The following is a 21,850-nucleotide window of genomic DNA, read 5'->3' as shown; positions in this document are numbered from 1 at the left end:
CCCTGGACTGGGTGATGGGCTAAGAGATGTACTTCCCTGGTGCCTGCTGTCAGCTGACATGTGTGTCATTGGGGCCCTAAGAAGGCAGGAGCCACCAGGCCAGTGCTCATGGCAGATCCTACAGTTCACAGAGCAGTCTGTATACCCCTCTTTAGACACCAGCCTGAGTGTCTGTCAGATGAAACTGCTGAAGCCAGGGGAGGGGCAGTGAACTGCCTAGAGTTGGGGTGGGGGCTGAGGAGGTGCATAGCAGAGAGCTAGAGCCCTGGCCCCCTGAGCCCAGAGCCAGCCCCATGCCACCCATGTCCATACCCTTTAAGAATGAGTTAGAAGGGGCAAGGGTGATCTGGCCATGCCTCTCACTCTGGAGAGCTAAAGTCATCACACAGGCTTCATGGGTACCTGCAACTCATTTTATAGGATTTACTTTGCAGAATGCCTCTTAGGATTGCTTGCCATCACAGCTCCCTGCTCACCCCCTCTACTTTTAAAGTTGGGCCTGATTCACAAACATCTCAAAGCCCTAAGCACTTCAGGAAGAAACACCTCTATTTGTGAACCCACTGTGACAACTCCTCATCTTTCTCTAGTGCCTTTAGGAAAAGCTGTTTCATACCAGAGCCCTAAGATGGTGAGGCTAGAAGGTTGTACATTCTGATGCTCACATTCTACAGATGGGAAATGAAGACCCAGAGAGATGGGAAACCCTGGGGTGGGAGGAGGCTGAGACCTGGTTCTGGGCAGGATGGCCATGTACTCGCCATCTGACATGGGGCAAGTGGTGGGCACTTGTTGTGCCCTGTTGGCTGCCCATGCAGGGGAGCTCACCACGGGCCCTCCTCAGCCCTCTGTGGTCAAGGGCCAGTCACTGGGGTCAGTGAATGCTCAGCCTTGGGCCCATTGCCACACTCACATTGGCTTGGCTTCAGAGAAATTAAACTATTGGCCTCAGTTCACACAGAGCAGCTGGAGGTACAGCTGGCACTAGGACCCAGCGGGGCAGGTAGTAGCCTCCCAGGCTGGAAGGGGTGGCTGGAGTGCTGGTGGACATATCTTCCCTGTGGCTATGGAGCTGTGGCCAGCTCTGGCTGGGGAGGGACAGGGGAGCACCCAAGCTCTGGAGCCAGATGCTGTTGAGAGCCTTGTCTAATCCATGGGAGGTGTGGACACGTGCATGGGTGCTCAGGAGGGGTGGTAGTGGACAAGGGCCAGAGTCGGGGGCTGGAGGAGAGCCTGGTTAAAGCTCCCAGTTGGGAGTGAGTGGAGATTTTGCCTAAGCCCAGCTAGTCTGTGAATCTTGAGGCTAGGGTTGGTGAGGGATGCAAGCTGTGGGCATCTCTGAATTGTTCTTGATTGTGGTGGGGGGAGTATGCCCATCTTTGGGTCTCTGGGTGCTGCTGGGGACAGCGTGCTTGTGTGAAAGTATGTTGTTGCAGAGGTGCGTACCTGTGAGCATGGGAGGGGGGGTCGAGAGAAGGGATTTATAATTAACTTTCAGAATCCCTCTTCTAGTACCTCCTCGCCCCTCCTCTCAGATCCCGCTCTATTTTGATCCCTCCCCAACCCCTGCCTGAGGACCTGTCCCTCCCGCGCCAGGTCTCCTTCGGGGGCGGGCGGGGGAGGGCGCTAGGACCCTGCGGGGCGGGGCGGGGCTCCGAGCTCCGTCAGCTGTACCTCTGCAGCCTGGAAAATACCGAGCCCCAGCGAGCGGAGCCCCCGGAGCCCCCGAGCCTAGCCCCTGGAGAGGGAGGGGTGGGTGGGGGGCGCTGGGCGGGGCCGGGCGGCGGGACCCACTGCTCCTCCCCCCAGAGCCCCCGCGCGGCCCCGGTTTCCCGGGCAGCGGCAGCAGCGACAGCGGCAGAGGCGCTCGCACCCCCGGCCCTGGCGGGCCCCGGCGGAGAAGCGGGCACAGGTGAGCGACTCGGCCTGGCGGGCGCCCCCCCCCCCCCCACTGGCCCGGTGCGCTTCCCGCGCACGCTCTGCTGCGGAGTTAGTTGAGCCGGTCCGGCCAGCGCTGCGCGGGCCCCGCCGGACCGTCCGTCACCTCGGGTCTCGGCCTCCCACAGGTCCCGACGGGCTCCCTCTACCCGATACGCAGCCCCTACTCCGGCCCCCAAACCGGAGGTCTGGGGTCTTTCCTGGGGGGTGGCCCTCGTGACTGCCCTGTGCCGGCTGGTGCGTGCTCACCTGGGGACTAGCCCTTGCCTATCTCGAACTCAATACCCTCCAGGACCCCGGACAGTCGCACCCGCGCCCCCAGCGCACTGACTCTGGTTCCCAAACCGGTCTTGCAGGTCCCTGGAAGGTGGCGTCAGCATCTGCAGCCGCGTCGACGTTATTGGAGCCTCCGTGGAGGACCCAGGAGAGCCGGACTAGAACCAGGGCCCTGGGCCTCCCCATGGAGAAGTCAGCCGCCTCAACAGAACCCCAGGGGCCTCGGCCAGTCCTGGGCCGCGACAGCGTCCAGGTGCCCGACGACCAGGACTTCCGCAGCTTCCGGTCAGAGTGTGAGGCCGAGGCAGGCTGGAACCTGACCTACAGCAAGGCCGGAGTGTCTGTGTGGGTACAAGCTATGGAGATGGATCGGACTCTGCACAAGATCAAGGTAGGGTTGTCCTGTGGCACCTGCAGCCTGCACTGTGCCCTTGCTGCCTCTGACAGGGAGTCTCCTGGTCCTCCTGCAGGGATACGGGCACCTGGTTGTGCACCTCAGTCTTTTGCCAGAAACCAGAAGGAGGCACAGTTTGCTGTGCAAGCCCCCATCACACAGGTGGGCCAAATGAGGCCTGGAGAGGGGGTGTGACTCACTCTGGCTCACCTACCCAGAACCCAGGCTTCTGCATGCCCCTGCCTGCTCTGGGTAGGTGGGCTGCTGCCAGGCTCACCTAGGAGAGGGGTCTCCCTCAGGGAGCTCTCTGTCCATGGAAGCCTTCACTGGTTTCTGACTGGAGTCATCTCAGGTGGGAGACTGAGCCCTTCTCTCTCTAATTCCTGGTTCTCTTAGCCTGAGCTAGGTCTCTTCCCCTACTCTCTGCACCCTTGGGTGCCAGGGACCTGATTCTTTCCTGCTTGATGTGCTGCTCTTCCCTCTTCCCTCCCCAGCTGTTTCCTGAGTCTCTCTTGCAGGGACTCAGGATCATGGCTGGCAGACCCCAAAGGCAGGGCCCCTTACACAGGGCCAGGCTGAGGGTGGGGAGGAGGGGGCCAAGGGAGGTTAGCAGATGCAGGCACATCAGCCCCCCTCACAGCATCAACCTCACTCCTCATAGCCCTGTGACTTTCTTCTCGTTGCCATGGATGGCATGGCCAGCTTGGTGTTTGGGACCCCATGAGCCCGCCTACCCTGGGGAACTAGATGGGGAATAGGCTGGTGAAGACCGATTAGAAGCCTCAGTAGCTTCCTCCAACACAACACGTCTGGCATTGCTGCGAGGGTCCCTTTTCAAGGGGGCAGGTCTCCTTTTCCCTTGCCTCCCGCTTCCTGCTGTCCTTCTCAAACATGTGAAGAGTGTATTCCTGTGGCAAGGCGGGGGGATGGGCAGGGCAATGGACTCAGAGGGCACTCCTACCCTCCCCCTCTCCAGGCCTTCCTGCCTGGGACCTGCTCTTGGACTTGGACTTAGCTCTGGCATCATGGCCACACACCAGGACCAGAGATGTTTGACCTTCTGTCTCTGACCCTGTCTGTGCCTTTCTGCCTCACTTTATCTCAGTCATTTAGAGCTTTGTCCATCTATCCCTGGGCAGCCTTTTGGCTCACCCTTTCTGTTTTCCCTTCTCCCTTCTTTGACTCTGTCAGCACCCTGGCTATCTGGCTGTCTTTCTCTCTGGGCTTCCATGTGCATCTTCCACTCTGGGACTCTCTGCTCAGGCCTAAGAACCCTGGGCTGGGGGTGTCCTTGGGCCTGACCTATGTCTGAACCTCAGGAGCAGGAAAAAGAAGGGCAGCTGGTGTGTCCCAGCTTGGCTCTCTGAGGACAGGGACAGGTCCTATCCTTTGCCAGCCTCCAACACAGACCAGGGATGTTGGTTGAATGAAGGATGGAAGGAAGGAAGGAAGGAAGGAAGGAAGGAAGGAAGGAAGGAAGGAAGGAAGGAAGGAAGGAAGAAACAAATTAAATGAAAAAAGTGAGCTAGGTTGATATCAAGGTTGTTTTCCTGACTGTAACCTGGGAAAGGCTCAAGGCTGGGCTGTGCAGCGGGATGGGGAAACGTAGTTCTCCCACCGAGGTGGGTCTCCAGAAGGGAGGGAAGGGGAAGACCTGAACTGAGACCAGTACTCCCACCCTCTGTGTCAACAGGGCGGAGCTGCCACCTCTATCTGGCTTGGTTAATGAATAAACCCAGCCCGGTCTAGGACTGGATTTGGTGGGTCTGGGGGCCAGATCGCCACAAGGGACCAGATCAGATTTGTCCGGTGGGAGTGGAGGGGACTTGGAAAACCCAGGGTATTGTGGGCTTGTTGTCACCCTCCTAGGCAGCCAGGACCCTGCTCTTCCTTCCCTCTCAGACTGAGCAGAGATTACAGGTACCTTTGCAGTTCCAGTTTCACTGGAGTGCAGATATGGACTCTGAGATCCAGAGAGGAGCAGGGGCCAGCCCAGAGTCACACAGCCAAGTCCCAGCAGAGCCAGATTTAGAACCCAGATCTCCAGCCTTCCTGCCTAGTCCTCTCTGTTCTGCTCCCCACAGTGGATGGAGGCTGGAGGCAGGAGGTGAGCTGAGCTGGGGCCTAAGGAGAAGGCTGGGGCCTTGGTTATGGGCATCTCGAGATCTCTGATCCCCTCAGCACAGCCAGGTGGAACTCTGGGGGATGGGCAGAAGTCTCTGAGCTCCCCATCCCCAAGATTCTAGGAATCTCATTTCTGATAAGAGCCCCTGCTCTGAGTCAAGCATTTCTCTCCATCATCTGATTTACCCTTAGACCAGTCTTTGGCAGTAGTAGGCTTGTCTCCATGCTACAAAGAAAGAAACTGAGGCTGAGAGAGGTGATGTCACTTGTTTAAGGTCACACAGCAGCTGAGGCAGGAGTGGAACCCAGGCCATCCTGGCTCCAGAGTGCCTGTCCCTCTTCACTTGGGCATACATCTTAGTCAACATTGTGACCTTTGAATCCATCAATAACTCTTTGAAGGACTCAAGTGTTCTCATCATCCCATTCTTGTTTGATAAATGAGAAAGCTGAGGCCCAAAAAGGGGAGTGGCTTGCCAAGGTCACACAGCAGGTCTGAAACCAGAGTCCCCAGGGATGACTGGGTCACTCCAGGAGGCTGGGACTCAACCACAGGTGTTTGTTGAGCTTCCCCCTCCCCCCTTGATGAGGCATTCTGGGCCCGCCCCCTGAGCTGGGAAAGCCAGCTGTCCCTGGATTTGCCCTGTGGGCGTGATCCCAGGGTGGGGGAGAAGGTTCACCAATCTGCCTACCTGATTTATTTCCTCTGCCTCACCCCCTTCCCCCAGACTTACCTTCTCCCTGTCCCTATATCCAGAGGTTCCTGGAAGCCACTGTGGCTCTGGCATAGCATTTGGAGCCAGGACAAAGGCACAGGGCTGCTGGAGGCCACCTCTAACCTATCCCTCCCTCCTGGCCTCCAGCCTGGTTTGGTCCCTGGCCTGCACTATGCCTGGGGCACTGGAGAGGAGGCTGACACTGCCTCCTGAGAGGTCAGGCCTTGTCCCAGAGGCAGACACTGAACACGGATCCTGGGTGCCAAATGGAGAGCGGCTTGGAACCTGAACTCAGATCTCTCAATGCACAGGCTAGGCTTCTCCATGGTTCCTATAGTGGTAGAGAAATGGGAGGCCAGGGTGTCTGCACTCCTTCAAGCAGGGCCAGCTGGGGAAGAGGCTGGGGTCCAGTCACAGCTCTGGTAACCTCTTCCTGTGTGTGTATGACTCTGGGCTATTTCTCCATGCCATGGGGCTCTCCAGGCTCCATGACCTCTGAACTCAACGCCTGTGCTGGGGCCTGTGGAGAGGCATGGGGCACGGGGAACAGGAAGCAGGAGATGACATGGGCTGCCCAGCCCTGCCCTGGATGCTCCTGTGCTTGGGCTCTCTGATGCTGCTGTGTGCTGAGCTGTGTGAGAGGCAGAAGAGACCTTGCCCCTGTCCTCAGAGGTGTCCAGACCCTGGTGGAAGGAAGACTGACAATTTCAGGCAACCCCCTGCCCAATGCATGAGTCAGGTATTCTCAGGCAGACCAAAGAGGCAGGAGTGGGCCCGGTGGCCAGGGGCATTGAGGGGCTTGGCGGCTGGAGTATGGGTGCGAGGTCTCCTGTGGGAGAGCAGCTGAGAACCTGAGTTTCCTCTTGCCACAGGAAGCTGGGCGGTGGGGACCTATCTCCTCCGACTTCCTGTCCTACAACTTTTCTTCCCCTTTGGAGAAAGCTTCAGTGACCCACCCCTCCCTGACCTGTCTCACTGTCCACCTGCTTCCACATCACAGGTCCCCTGGGTTCCAAGCTCTGAAGCCAATGCTCAGGCCTGTCCCCTCTTAGCACCTCATTCTCTCCCTCTGTGAAATTTGGGATCATCTCAAGGATCTCCAGAGGTTCTTCTCACTCTTAACAGTCCGTGGGACTCAAAAGGGTCATGAGGAAGGTGGGGACAGTCAACAGGACCAGGTGTTTTCTTCATGCCTTCTCACTGAATCTTCACAACTGCCCTGTGGTGTGGGTCTTGTTAACTGCCTTGAACAGATGTGGAAGCCAAAGTTCAGGGCAGAATTCACTTGTGCAGTCAAACAGCTAGAAGGTGGCTGAGGCAGGATCAGAATCCAGGTCTTTGGGACTCCAAGACTGAAATCTCTTTACTCCCTTGGGCCTGCTTATTAGCACTGGGCCCTTCCATCCCCAGGACTCTGTGTCTCAGAACCTTCTCCCCTCTCCTGGCTTGGGTCTCCTTGTGCTGTGTCACTGTGGAAGGGCACCCTGGAGGGAACCCAGCTGGGCAAACACCTGATTCTAACTGTGTGACCTTAGGGGTCACTTCACCTTTTCAAGTCAGTCTTCCTAACTGTGGTGGCGGAGGCAGGAGTTAACTGGGTTTTAGGGGTTTGAATTCAGTAAGTTCAGGTTCAGTCTGGGCCTCTGTCCCCTCTGGGGCTCAGTTTATCTATCTCTACAGGAAGTTGCTGGGAGGTGGTTTGTAGAGGCTGTCCTGGTCTTAGATTAGTCACAGTAAGGGCATCTGCACTGCTAGACATGGAGTAAGGATGGAGGGGTAAGGCTGTGCCATCAGAGAGGTCCCTAGATGGGGCTCCTCATTCCAGGCTGAGGCCCTGAGAACCCTGTCCTGGCTGGCTCTTGCTCTGACTTGGTGTGGGGGCAGCTGGAAGAAGTAGTCCAGAGCTGTCCTCAGGGAACAGATTCCCAAAGAACATGACGCCAAGTAGTCAGGGTCTGGACCTCCAGGTGGGGTAGATCAGAGAAGGGAAAGGTCAGAGATGGCTGGAGGCTCTGGGGAAGATTTCCAGGAGGTGCCTAGGTTGGCCTGAGGCCATAGGGTCCAGAGTCCTGGCCGTGTGGCCTTGGGCAGCGAGGCTTTAGCTTTGTCATCTGTCACATGTGGATAGCAGTGCTGTCTTGCCTGCCTCTGGGCACTTCATTCATTCCTTTGCTCATTCAGTGAACATTCACTGATAGCCTCTCTGCCTGGCCCTGTGCTGGATGTTGGGGACAGAGAGGGGTATCAAACTCAAACCCCGCACTCAAAGGACTCCCAGCTGGATGCTGGGACAGACACTTGTCATCACAGGAGCTGTGGAGACCCAGAGGGGAGCCTGTGAACCAGGGTCAGGGAGAAATGCTCAAGTGATCCATTTGGAATTGGGTAGAGAATGAAGAATACAAGTTTGACAGCATTGGGAGCGTTCCACCCAGAGGAAAAACTGCGCAAAGGCCCAGAGGCAGGAAACAGGGCAGTGCATTAGGAGAACTGCTGGTGGTTCAGTTGGTGCCTGGAACTCAAGGGGCTGGAGGTGATTCGAGAGCTAGACTAGGGCCCTGCTGTATTTGTCTGGGAAGACATGCCAAGGCCTGCGCTAAAGCAGGGGCTGTGGGGAATGGAGCAAGGGACTGCATCCAGAGAGATTTAGGAGGTATAAAGGATGGGACATGGTGGTTATGGTATGCAGACTCTTGTGCAAGCTGGAATGTGAGATGATATGAATGCGCAGCCCCCTGGGGGCGATGAACCAGTGGGGTGGGGTATGTGCCTCCAGTTAGCCTCCATGCTAGGGCTAGAAGAGCCCTCAGCCCTTGGGCTGGCTCTGTGCCCCCATGACTAGCTCTCCAGGCTCTGGCTTTTAAACTTTAACAAGCCCCAGCTCAGTTTCCAGCTGAGAGTCTTTAAAGTTTTAGGAGATGACAGAAAGGAGGGAGTCCTGGAGACAGATGGGTTTTCTTTCTTCCCCTGCATCTCCATGCCTGACTGGGCCTCATGGAGCCAGGGCTATGGGCACCATGACCCCAGAAGCCTGAAACTCTTTAGGGATCTGGGACCTCAGCTTGGCCACTCCAGCCTGTTCCCGAGGGGCCAGCGGCCACCAAGATAGACGGGGATATTCCCGCCTTGCCCCTTCACCTTTGCCCCTGACCTGAGCAGGTGAGCATGCTCCAGCAACAGGTGGGAGTAAAGATGCTCAGACCAGACATTGAACTTGAGGTGTCTTTGTCCCTCCCTGTACCTCACTGTATTCCCTCAGGCTTGCTGGGCTGGCCTCAATGCTCCAGGACCCCTAGAGCGTCAGAAACATAGGCAGTGTAAGACAGCAGCAGGCCCAGAACTTAGTGGTGGGTCCCATGCCAAATACAGACTCCTTTCACCTGTCATTAAAGGGAGACTGTGCAGGTGGCACAGGGCAGCTGGAGCTGTTCTCTGGGGGCTTTAGCCTTTCTGCCTCTCAGCCTGGCTCCCTGAAGGCAGCTACTTGCTACCTCTGACCTCTCTCTAGAATCCTTATGTCTTGGGGCAGGGGAACAATGCCTGCATGTTTAACCCCCACTCACCCCCACCCTCTGCCATGGGAAATGGTGTAACTACCACCTTTGGTCTCCTGCAGTGCCTGGGCCATTTAATCTCTTACGTTAGGTTTCATGTCACAGCCTGCATCCACCCCTGGTTTCCTGAGAATCCCCTCTACCATCTCCTAGATGCCCCTTCTCTGTTTCTGGACCCTTCCTGGTTACCTGGGACCTGGTGCTGAACTAGGGAAGTGATGATTCTTAAGGCAGAGACCTGACAGAGGGGATGGAGTTCCCTTGTGTGTCTCCAACATTCATTCATTCAACATATATTTATTGTGCACATACTATATGCCAGGTATATCCAGGAATTTAGTGGCAAACCAGACTGATCAGACCCTGTTGTCATGGGTTTACGTCTTGCAAGGGAGACAAGCAAAACAGAAGCAAACAACTAAATAACATACCAGATGGTGGTTGTGTTATGAGGACAGGATGACATGGTAGGAGTTGTCTGGCCTTCTGTACTTGGGCCCTCTGTGTGTGGAGCTGGATTGTGAGTGACTGTGTGTGTCATCTGGTCCTTAGTTGGGTAGACTATGAGCCCTCAGGGGCGGGCACCTGACAAGGGTCATTAAATCCATATTGGGTGTGTGTGTATGTGTGTATGCACCTAAGGTTTTGTGTCTGTGCCTCTGAGTGTGAGACTCTGTGTGTGTTTCTGTGTCTGGCGTTACTCTGTGTGTGTGAGTCACACCCCCTCACTGCAGCAGAGTTGTCTCTGATCCAATTATGTCTCCTCAGCTGTCTCCTGGTGGCTCCCACCCCACTGCTCAACTCTGGCTCTGCCTCGGTTTTCCCATCCCTGCTTCCTGCTTCCCTCCAGCTTCCTGTCTTTGCCCCTGGGCCTGTCTCTGGGTCTCAGAGTCTCCCTTTAGGGTGTATTTTCTATCCCTGTCTCTGATGGTTACTGCCTCTGCCTTTATGTGTCCCTTTTTCTCCTTTTTTTTTTTTTTTTTCTGTCCTAGTTATTTATTCATTTGATGAACCTCTTCTCCTGCTTCCCATCCACTCTGCCAGCCACTGTGCTGGTGCTGGGGACCTGGAGATGGATCAGCCCCAGGCCTTGCTATTAAGGCCTAGCTGGGAAGACCAATGGAGACGTTGACAGCCCTTCGTGAGGACTCAGGACGAGGGAGGCCAGTGGCTGACAGCATGGTGGAGATGGGGGGAGTGGTATCTATGTGGGACCTGGGGGGCCCAACAGGAGTCAGGTGGCAGGCTGAGAAGGTCTTGGTGAGCCCCTCAGTGAGGTGCACTCCCAGGAGCAGGGTTATAGACAATGGGTGAGGAGGGAGTAGAGGCAGAGCCAGAGTGGGGAGGATGTTTTAAAGTTAGGATTTGATCCTGAAGGCAGAGACTGCAGTTTTTCAAGCTGGGCAGTACCGTCATCACTGGGTTTTACAAAGCTCCCTGGCTGCAGGCAACAGATTGGCCTGGGAGCCAGGAGACCAGTGATGAGGATGCGGCTGCAGTGTTCCAAGCAGGGATGGTAAGGCCTGCCTAGGGTTGGCAAAGAGGAGCTGTTGGGAAGGTCATGGCTGAGTGGACCAGGAGGGGAGTGGGTGTTGGGGGTGGATGATACAACAGTAGCAGACATGGTGAATGTGAGCCTGCAGGCTGTCCAGGGGCTGATGCCCAGGAGGCTGCTGAAGACACAATCTGGAGCTCATTAGAGAGTTTTGGGGGCATCAGGCCACTGGCAGTCCCCAAAGCCCTGGGAAGTGTTTATCCAATTTGTCTTTGTCTTGACATCTGTGTGTCAGCCCTGGCCCCTGTCTTATTTCACTGGTCTCCTTCACCCCCTTTCTTTTCTTGCCAGTCCACCCACTCTCTGCTATCTTTCTCAGCTCTACCTCCTCTGTCTGGCTCCCCCATCTCCCCCAGGGCTGGAGCAGAGTGGAGCTCCAGACCAGGAGGTCAGCTTCTGAGAGGTCAGAGCTGAATGTTCCTCATGGTTGCAGAGCTGGGGCCTGGAGGTGGGGGTGGGTCCAGGGAGGCCGCTGGAGACTGGAGGGAGGGGAGGGGGAAGGAGGCAGAGTAGGGATGAGTCACTCAGCCCTGGGTTGGGAGCAGCAGAGAGGCCTGGCTTGGTCTTCCTGAGCAGACTGGGGAAGCTGTGTCTGGGGGAGGCATGGCAGTACCTCCCCATACCACCAGTCTCAGGACGGCTTCACTTTTGGAGGGAAAATGGGTTGGGGGTATCTGCTGCCAGATCCCCTGGCACTGGGCTTGTCTGGTCATTTTGCAGGTAAGAACTCTGAGCCTGAAGGTGGGGGAAACAGACCCTGTGTTGGGCCCACACCACATTTGTTCTCTGTGTCTTTCCAGCTTCCCCAACTCCAGGCAGAGCCTCTCCAACAGCCCCAGCCCCTAGAATGGACCCTCCAGGGACAGTCCTTGTTTGGCCAAGTGCTGGCCCACCTGCAATTCCTTGGGTTCTTCACAGAGCAAAGCCTGGTTCTTAGGGAACAGCCTCAGGGGTGGACTCTGGGTCATACTGGGTTCCAGGATGGTTCTTCACTTCACTCTTTTTAGCCACCATTTACAAATGGGCATGGTCTTCCCTCCTCCTGGTGACTGAGAGGATGGAATTAGGTGAATTTACAAGGCCCCTAGCACAGAGCCTGGCACAGGGCTGACACACTGTTAACATTAGCTGAATGGATGAATGAATGAATGGTCTGAGGGACCCAAGGGACCACTCCATTTCCTCCTGCCTCTATCCTTGTCCACTCGGGTTACCTCGTGGAACTGCATGAGCTCTCTCCTTCCCCCAGCCAGGCCAGGCCATTTCTAGTCCCCAGGCTCAGGCCAGCGCCTCTGCCAGGAGCCTGTTCCCTGTCCTCACATCTGGGTGCCATCTACTCTTCTGTTCATCCTGTAGGACTCTGCATAGGTGCCCCTCCCTGTGCCTGTGTCCCCTACTTGCCTTGGTCCCTGCCCTGAGGCTCCAGGGTTTTCATGCCTGTGCCCTGGCCGAGGTTAGAAGGGCCCTGAGTCCCCTCTGGCTCCGCTCCCGGCATGGCTGCACCATGCAGAGTATTTCTGAGGTAACTTGGCATCAGCCTGGGCTGCCTCAGAGCCATCTCAGCTGATTCCAGACTTCCTGGTCCAGGGAACCGGGACCTTGGGACTCTGGACAACACTCAGAAAAAAAAGTATCGTTTCTTTATCTTGTATAAACTCTATTGTACCAACAGTAACAAGAATCTAAAAATGGTAAATAAATCACCCAGAGCTTCAATTTCTGAGTGAAACTCTTCCCTGGTTCCTTCCAGCTCTCATTCAAGGGTGTAGATAATTTATACACAGTTTAGACCATGGCACAGCTACAAGTTTGTGTCCTCTTTTGTTCATTTAACAGTGCATCTGTGGAAGTTTCTCCTATTGCTACAGAATTATTAATTCATGAACATTTCTGGCAGCTGCTCCCTGCCAGGCCTGTTCTGGGTTCTGAGGGGCCCCTGTCCCTAACCTGGGGGAGCCCACTGTCCTTAGTAGCTGGGTGATACTCAAGGTGATGTATTATTCTTAACCTAACCAGGCCCTGCTGTTGGTGATGTTCCAGGTTGTCCTCCAATATACTGTGCTAATTACAAATGCAATAATATAGTCATGAATATTGTAACAGAATGTTTTTTCTTTGTTTTGTATATTTTTTCCTGAGTATACATTTCTGGTCCTGGGGTTCCAGAAACTGAGTTGAAAGATACATTTTTATAATTTTAAAAATATTTGCCAAATTGCTTTTCAGAATAGGGGAACCAGTGTTTGCTGTCACTAACTGGGTAACAGTTTTATCACGTCCTCCCAAGCAGTGGGTATTTTATATGTTTTTGCTAATTTACCAATTATGAATTGGTACTTCAGTACAGCTCTAGTTTACTGTTCTTTATCAGAACTATTAAAGATCTTACAGCTGGTCCCAGAATCTGCCCTGAACCTGTCTCTGACCCCCTCTTACATTCCATTTTATAAGAGAGTGAAGGCAGTAGTAGTAATCAGCCTCAGGTGCCATAGAGAGTTTTACAAGAGTCCAAGAGGTTTTCATGACGACCCTTCCTTCTCCACAGGAGCACTGAGGACCACCGGCCACGGCCCCAGCACTCACACAGAGACATTCACACAGGCATGACCTGTTTGTTGGCTCACCTATCCATCCTTCCATTCAGGCAACAGTTCTTTGCTAAATTATGCCAGGCACTGGGGACGCCATGAACAAGGGACCATGGTGCCGCAGGCAAACTGATACACTGCAGTGTGTGCTGATGGAGGGAGGTGCATTGGTAGTAGGGGTCGGGGGTAGAGGAGTAGGCCCCCAGCCCAACCTGAAGAATTAAGGAGCAGGGTGGGCTGTCTGGACAGGGAACAGCCAAGCCAAAGTTTGAAGACAAAATAGCACAGGAGCCAGTGAGGGGAGGTCTTGGGAAAGCAGGACTTATCAGATCTCTCTCCTCCTGCACACCCTCTCACCACTTCCCCTGATCCCTTGTGTTAGTGCTGTTGAGCTGCTCTTAAGATCTGGGGGGGACATTGGGGAAGGCCTTAGGGGGCTCCATTCTGGGGGAAGCCCAGAAACCGAGAGGCAAGGGCAGGTGCTCAAGCAGCTTGGCTCCATGCTGGCCCTCTGAGGCCTTTGGGAGGGGCAGTGGAGGGCCCTGAAGCCAGCAAGCAGGTGGTGAGTGGCTCCAGGAGGAAGACCCGGAGCAGACAGGGCAGAGGAGCCACTGGAGCTGAGCCCCTCATCTGCTGTGTGTTCTGGGACAGTCTCTGTATGTCTCAGTGCTTGGACTGATATGGTGGGGGCAGTGCCTCGCTGTGGGTTTTGAGGTTGGAGCCGGTGGAGGGCCCTGGTATAAAAGGGTCACCCACCCCTCCCTGTCCATCTACCCTATGATGGGATCCAGGACATTTTCGTTGTTTTAAACTTTGTTCCTTGTCCCTGTATGTCGTGCCCGTTGGTATTACTAGGAAAGCACTCCCCTCGGCAGGGCCTGAGACGTCAGGGAAAGCTACTGGAGCCTAGGGCGGAAGGGAGGGCAGCTGCTCTGGGGGCTTTACGTACAAGTCTCAGTTAATCCTCACAGCTCCACTCTGAGGGAAGGATTATCCCTGTTTGACAGATGAAGATACTGGGACTCAGAGCTGAAGCCCTTTGCCCAAGCCACGGCCACACAGGCAGGATGTGGCAGGGTAGAGGCCTGTCTGACCAGACAGCCTGGAATTGCTGAGCCTGAGGGTGCCAAGCTGGGCCTGGTGGGCAATGCAATGGCCTGAGCCTTCTCAGAAGGGGCTTCTAGGTGCAGAGCTCCAGTGCTGGGCTTTGGAAAAGCACGACCTTGCCTTTGAGCCCAGTGGGGCCTGAGGATGGAGTCAGGAATTTTGTTTAGAGGAAGGCTCTCTGAGCTTCGCCTCCTTGGTCAGCAAGCCCTTCTGAATCCAGTGAATATTGCGTAATAACCATCAATTAACTAAGGCAGCCTCCATTGCCAGCGTGTTTATTTTAGCTGAGCCAGTCCTGCCCCTTGTTGGAGGAAACACAGTTCTGACACTTTGGAGTCTGTCATACCAGGCTCTGGTTCTCCACTGTACCTCTGTTAACTATGTGGCCTTGATCAATCACTTTACCTCTCTGGGACCTACTTTCTGCATCTGTAAAGTGAGATAATGATACCCATTAGGATTTTGGGTAAGGGTAAGAACCAATGTCCGTATAGAATGCAGCTTGGCACCCTTGACAGCTGGCGGAGGTGGGTTGACCTAAATTTCAGCCCCTGTGGGGTCCACGGTCCAGGTGCTGCTGTCTCCTTTGTAGGATGATGAATTAGTGATTTGGAGCATATGGTAATGGTTATTGAGGTTGTGGCTATTGTTTGAGGCTATGATTGATTTGATAGTTAGTGCCCCACCCCTGGCCAGGAGCGCTTTCTCTGTTTTAAATATAGTTCTTTTGGGAAAGGGTGATTTACTTAACAGTTACTCCTTTAACAAAACTGCTAAAATCAGCATGCTGAGAAGTCAGCACAGCCTGAGGGATGTTTCAGGCTCTTCTCTGGGCCTCAGGTTCCCCAGTGGTAACCTGAAGACTGGTGGTGGAAGAGATCATCCGCTGGTCCCTAGGACTTTGGGATATTCTGCATGCCCCACATATCCCATGGGCAAGGATATTGAAGACCCGTCCACTGTGTGAGGTCTTGGGGTGAGGGCCAGACTTGGGTCCACCTGTCTGTGTCTCAGTTTGCTTGTTACTGCCCTGGCCATTGGCCCTCAAAGCCACACCACAGCCCCATGGACGTGACCTGCCTTCTTTCGCCCTACTCAGGTCAGCCATCTCCCTGGGTCCTGGGAGATACTGCAGCCCCTCCCCCACCACTTCCCTCCTGTGGAGATTCCTCTTCTCTAACACGGAGCCTGGGAAGGGCCTCCCAAAGAAGCACAGGGCAAGGGGTGGGAGAGAGGAGAAGGGTAGAGTGAGACACAGCTGGGGCACTGGACCCTGCTCTATACTTATTTATTTAGCCTCCAGGCCTTTGCACCCTCCAGTCTCTGCCTGAAATGCCTTCTCTCTCCTTTTGGGCTCAGTTGCCCTCTGATCCCCTAGTTCCCATGCCCCACCTCCCTCAGTCCAGCTCATTCTCTAGGGGGATTTTGTGTCCCCATCACTCCCACCGCCCACTTGATGGGACCTCTTTTGGGAAGAGCCCAGGTCTGGTTTGCCTCTGGGTCCCTGCTGCCCAGTTGCAGGCCTGGCACACAGCAGACTCCAGAAAGTGGAGTGGATGGAAGGGCAGGTCTAGGTGAAGAAAGAGAGGCGCCTGGGGCCCAAAATATAAAGAGGCCCATGCTGCAAATGTGACCTGGTCCTGGCCCTGTGGAGAAGGGTGCATGGCTACTTGTGGAAACCTGCTAGAGTAATAACAGCTATTATTTTGCGGGTATTTGTGCCAGGTATGTTACACATATTATCTCATTTAATTTAATCACAACATCCCCATAAGATAGATACCTTTATTATCTCCATTTTTCATATGAGGAAACAAAGATTCAGGCAAGTTAAATCTTGTGCCTAAGGGGAGGAGCCGGGGTTAGAACCTGAAATTGCCAGACTCAAAGCCTCTAGGAGCTTCCCCGATAGCCTTTCTTGCTTCTGACCTTGGCTCTGTGGGGTTCTGGGCAATCCTAAGTCTCTACCTCATGGAGTTTGGAGAAAGTGGGGTGCAGGGGAATTTCAGTCTAATTTCTCTAGTGTCACCTGCTCCCTCTGGGCCTCAGTTTTCTCAGCTGTAAAATGGCTGCATGTCAGACTTCCTGCTGTAAACCAGGCCTTAAGGGTTTTGCAGTCAAGCATGGCTCACTCCTTGGCTAAGCAGTCCCAGCACTGCCACCCCTTAGGTTCTGGTTTTCAGGGGGGCTCCCAGGTGTCCAGCCAAAGTGACTGACTTGCCCAGGCCCCAGTGGCTGTGGGTTCCAGTCACAGCCCCGCCCACCAGGTGCTCTCCAGTGACTCACCCCTACCCCCACCGGTCCCTCCAGAAGTCTCTTAGAATTACCTTGCCCATGTGGCGGCTGCCACTGTGGACAGGAACAATGCTGGATGTAATTTACCTCTCTTGGTGCAGCCCCGCTGCCTCCTAGGGGCTGTGGAAAGAGCTGGGCCCAGAGCCAGGGCTGCAGCTGCTCCACACTGGCCACCCAGACCACCTCAGTTTCCTTATCTGCAGCGCCACGGCCACAACCTGGGTTCTCAGCTTCCCAGCAGGCCCCACAGCTGACCTTCCTCCCCAGGAGCCTGCTATGAGCTTGGGAAACCTTTGAAGTTTCTCTTTTTTTCTTAAAGATAAAATATTATGCAGAGTTTATGTTCCACTCAGTGTCGGTCTGTCTTATAGCTCAGTGTGCTCCTCCCACTGCCTGCTGTCTCAGAGGGAGACCTCTGGTCCTACCAGAAAAGCTCTGGCCGAGGAGTCCAGAAGAAGAATGGGCAGTCTGGACAATGTGGGCCCTTCTAGTGTGCCCCCAGCATGGGTGCATCTGGCACACCAAGGCTGACCCAAGGGAAGAGGCATTCCCAGGTTGGATTCTAACCTACAAAGCATAATTCTGTTGTCACTGCCCTTCCATACACTCACTGTCTGGGATAACACATTTGATTACTTGCAAAGCCAAACCAGCTTCCAAACTTGGATTTAGAGAAGTTCTGGTTTCCTCAGAAGCCACACTTGAGTGCTCCTTGATGGTTAAGAGTGTAAGAAGATCCGATTTTGAAGCTCTGCTGCTTTCTTGCCGTATGATTTGGGCAGGTTGCTTCCTCTCCTGAGCCTCAGTTTTCTGTTTTGCAGCACAGGAATGACCCAGCTCATAAGCTGGGGGTGAAGAGCGAGTGTGTGCTGAATGTCAGGTGCAGCACTCGGACCATCACATGGCTGCTCAGTGGAAGGTTGTTGGGATGCTCCTGATGATGCCAGATCTGGCCTCTGCCATTTCTCCATCCCATCCTTCTCATCACTTTGCCCAATCACGCATTCATTCATTCACTCATGTTTCAGTAGTCTCTTTCAGTCTGATATAATTCCTGAGTCTTTCCTTGACTTTCATGACCCTGACACTTAGAGGCCAGATATTTTGTAAAAGTCCTTCATTTTGGGTTTGTCTGAGTTTCCTTATGATTAGCTTCAGATCATGCATCTTTGGCAGAAATATCACTTAAGTGGTGCCTGTATTGTTTTCATTGCATTCTGTCAGGCAACACCCAGATGTAACTTGTCCCAGCACTAATGATGTTTACTTTGATCACTTGATTAAGGTAGTATCTGCCAGGCACTGTGAAGTTACTGGTTTTCCCTTTGTAATTAATAAGTATCTGATGGGCAGCTACTTTGAAACTATGTAAATACACTATTCCTCATCAAACATTCAATTTATTTATTCATACCTGTATATACTTTGGTTTCCTATTTTATTCAGTAGAATATAATCTGCTATTATCATTATTCACTTTAATACACGGGCTGGCCCAGCTTTAGCCCCTGATAGGTGACCAACTGTCCTAGTTTACCCACGACTGAGGGGTTTCCCAGAATGCAGGACTTTTAATGCTAAACTGGGAGAGCCTTGGGCAAACCCTGATGAGTTGGTTGTAGCTCCTGTGTCTGCTGGGCAAGGTCCCTATCATTCTGTGCGTACATCATCTTTCCTTTCTGGCACAGTAAGATGTTCTAGGCTCATCTTATACCTACTCCAACCCCACCTCAGAATCACGTGTTTCTCCAAGACAACCTGGAAGCAGGACCTTTTGAGTGTTAGGCTACAGCACACCCTGGGCTCATTCAGATCCCCTGCAGGCCACACTCTTACCTGCCCCTGCATCTGGGCCACTTGCTAGATGCCTACCTTCCAGCCTGAGCTTCTCCATGAACACTGACTACCCCATGCCCCACCCTGCAAAGCTGACCCCCTCCTCTCTGCTCTATTGGGCAGTCTGGGGCACCTCTTCATTTCCAAGTTGGTCTCCTTCCTCAACTGGAAGCCTCTGAAGGACAGGCCTCAGAGTCATCTCTGACTCTTCTGTGCTCCGCAGAGCTGGAACTGGTTAAGTGACTGGTTCTATCATACCCCCTCATGGAGCAGAAAAGCAAACACAACGCAGGGAGGGAGGATGACACAATGAGTCTTTGTGGGCTGGAGCTGTCCTTGAACTTTGGTTTTTGTAACTAAAATGGGGCTGATACCTGAGAGCATTGCTGTAGGAATAAAATGCTTAAGGTAATGTGTAGGACAGTACCTGGCATGTGGTGAGTGCACCTCTCAGTATCTCTGGGGGACTTTTTTAAAAAAAACTTTTTTTCATTATTGCAGAAGCAGTACTATATATTCTAGAAAATTAGAAATACAGACAGCAAAAGGAAAATAAAACCATCATATTCTCACCATTTAGAGATCGCCACTGTTAACACTTCAGCAGTTGTGCTTCCCAAGCTTTTTCTGTGCTGATATTTGCCCCCAAAATGAGATTAGACCATGAATTCCACTTTGTAACCTGCTTTTCTTCAGGCAGAAATCTCCACCATTTTGTATCAGGAAATTTTCAGCGTATCTTATTAATACTCAGATCATATTCATAGTTCTCCAGTTGTCCCAAATATGTCCTTTATAGCTGTTGTGTCCAAGCCACTGTGCAATCCAGGACCACACTTTCTATGTGGTGGTTGTATCCTATAAGTCTCAGTCTGGCCCAGTCCCTTCCTTATGACACTGACCTGTAGAAGAGGCTACATTTACCAGTAACCCTGCAGAATGTCTCACCATCTGGCTTTGCCTAGCTGTATGCTTGTGGTGATACTTGTTCCTCTGTCCTTTGTATTTCCTGTAAAGTGAAGCATATCCAGGGCTTGATGAGTGCACTGGTGCCCAGAATACCCAATAGGTAGTGTGATGAGTCCTTCCTGTGTCCTCTCATCACCATTCATGGTGCCAAGGCCTAACCCAAGATTAGGGGGAAGGCAGTATGGCCCCTCCCTCATATTGTTGCATGTATTTCCTTTTCAGTAGAAGGTAATATGTGTGGTTCCCTTGGCATCATCTGAACACCCTGTTCTGGGAAACCTTAAAACTACACAATAAAATTTGTCCATTCACTGAAGTGAATTTGATCCTGGGATTTGGGCTTTCGGGTGAAAAAAATCATAGAACAAGGATACGGACTGAGTTTCACCTTGCTGAGTGTAAATCTAGTGAAACCTGGTTATTTTTACTTGCTTTCCAGACATGTGATCTAGGTTAAATGCCAGCTCTGCTATTTACCAGCTGGGTGACTGTGGGAAAGTTCCTTAACATCTCTGAGCCTTAAGTCTCTCCTTGGATTTCTTGCCTGGCAGAGTTATTGTGGGGGTTAAATTATAAAAGGGTATCCTAAGCTCTTTGCTCCTCTACATGGAAAGCTCTTTGAGAACAGGCTAACAAATAGTAAGAAATCCAAAGATATTTGTTGGTAAAAAAAAAAAAAAAATAGGGGGACAAATGGTATAGCCAGGTAATACACATATCATGGAGGAAATAAATCATCCATTTAGGCATTTGTTTGTTCATTCAGATTTTCATTTCATTTAACGTATAGTCATGCCAGGCTCTGTGCTGAATCGACTGTGAGCCTCTGCCCATGAAGTTCAGGGGCCTGGAGGGCACAGATAAAGAGACTCAGTGTATGGGAGTCCAGAAGGTCTGGCTGGGTAATTCAGGAAGACTTCCGAGAGGAGGAGACTGGGACGAAGGGGTAGGTTTGGTAGGGGCTGGGATGGGGCGGATGGTTTCTGATACAGTGACTGTCTATCTCCCAGCACAGTTGGCTTCTGGGAGGGCTGGACAGGGCTCATGGCAAGAGGCGAGCCCATGCTGGCTTTAGAGGTCACTGCTCTTCCCTGTCCTCCTTCTCTTCCTACCCGCTTTGCCTGTCTGCCCTCCTATCCCCTGACCAGGGCTTTGAGCCCCATGTGGCCCTGACAACCCATGTGTCTGTCTGCAGTGCCGGATGGAGTGCCGCGATGTGCCAGCAGAGACGCTCTACGACGTCCTACATGACATTGAATACCGAAAGAAGTGGGACAGCAACGTCATTGAGACTTTCGACATTGCCCGCTTGACAGTCAACGCTGATGTGGGCTATTACTCTTGTGAGCAGGCGCAAGGACGCTGATCCCAGCCCCCTCCACCTCCATCCAGGCCTCCAGCCAAGGCTTCTCCTCCCACCTTCTCTCCTTGTGGTCCCTCCCATGGCCAGGCTGCTCAGAGACCGAAGATGTAGGGCCACTCTCCCTGACATCCCTGTCCACTCCCAGATACTTGGGCACATATACATGTATACTCACAAACACATATGCACTCCCGTGTTCATGTATACACACTCCATACAAAAACATGGACACAGAGTTGTGTACACAACCCACAGCCATCTGCCACATACAGTCACACATTTTCATGTCCACACTCACAATAATACCATTGTTTTCTCATACACTCACATTCACATATACAAATGGTCAGGCCAGCAAGGTAAGGGCTATGTGAGGTTGTGAGGAGCAGGGATGGCTGGAGATAGGAGGGGAGAGGATTCTGTTCTGTCTCTTTCCTACAGAAACTAGGTCTGGTGGGTGGGTGGGTGAACCTGTTTGGATCAGGGGGAGCTGGCAGTTAACCAGGCATCCCTGGGTCTCTGGGCTCTGCCACGCCCTCCCTTTCAGGCAAGCAGGCCCATGGTGTAGCTGAACTGACCCTTGCCCTCCACAGGGAGGTGTCCAAAGCCCCTGAAGAATCGTGATGTCATCACCCTCCGCTCCTGGCTCCCCATGGGCACTGATTACATCATTATGAACTACTCAGTCAAACATCCTGTGAGTCAACTTGCCTTCCCTGCTGGGTGAACAGGGGAAGGTACCAGGTAGGGCTGGGCCAGCAGGCCTAGCCCAGGGAGAGGGCCCTGGCTGCTACCATGACTTCCCTGTGACTTCAGGCCAGGCATGCCCTCTGGCTCTCAGTTTCCTTTGTAGGTAGTGAGAACAGTGGCTCCTATCTCCCTGCTGGGGCTTTCAAGCAGATAAGGAGAGAGCAGTGTGGGCCATCACTGTGGATAAGTGGGTGGGATGGGCTGGCCAGGAAAGGGGAGAGTAAGGGGTGAGAGGCAAGGGTCTCTGGCTTTCCCTAAGGATGGTCATCTTGATCTCCATGGCAGGCAGGACAGGCAGTACAGCTGGCCTGGGCAAGGATGAGTGTGTAGGTTTATGTGTATGTGTGTGTCTGTGTGCCCATGTGTATGCTCATGAATCCTGACC

At 53.3% G+C, this 21,850-nt stretch overlaps 1 protein-coding gene across 4 annotated transcripts in view; it reads left to right on the top strand.

Annotated features, from left to right (window-relative positions):
• Positions 1-21,850, top strand: part of STARD10 (StAR related lipid transfer domain containing 10) — a 31,754-nt gene that overhangs the window by 6,947 nt on the left and 2,957 nt on the right. For 2 of the 4 annotated variants that reach the window (XM_074372587.1, XM_074372589.1), the window contains exons 3-5: positions 2,295-2,605; positions 20,548-20,695; positions 21,309-21,412. In XM_074372587.1, the coding sequence (XP_074228688.1) occupies positions 2,295-2,605; positions 20,548-20,695; positions 21,309-21,412 (563 nt within the window). Of the gene's footprint in view, positions 1-1,009; positions 1,161-1,809; positions 1,913-2,045; positions 2,067-2,294; positions 2,606-20,547; positions 20,696-21,308; positions 21,413-21,850 lie in introns of those variants that run through there. The other 2 variants (XM_074372588.1, XM_074372590.1) reach the window with 2 other exon arrangements.

The sequence above is a fragment of the Camelus bactrianus genome, chromosome 10 (genome assembly GCF_048773025.1).
Source record: "Camelus bactrianus isolate YW-2024 breed Bactrian camel chromosome 10, ASM4877302v1, whole genome shotgun sequence".
Classification (NCBI taxonomy): Eukaryota; Metazoa; Chordata; class Mammalia; order Artiodactyla; family Camelidae; genus Camelus; species Camelus bactrianus.
Note: the sequence above shows the minus strand (reverse complement) of the source record. Positions and strands in the feature narration are given on the sequence as shown.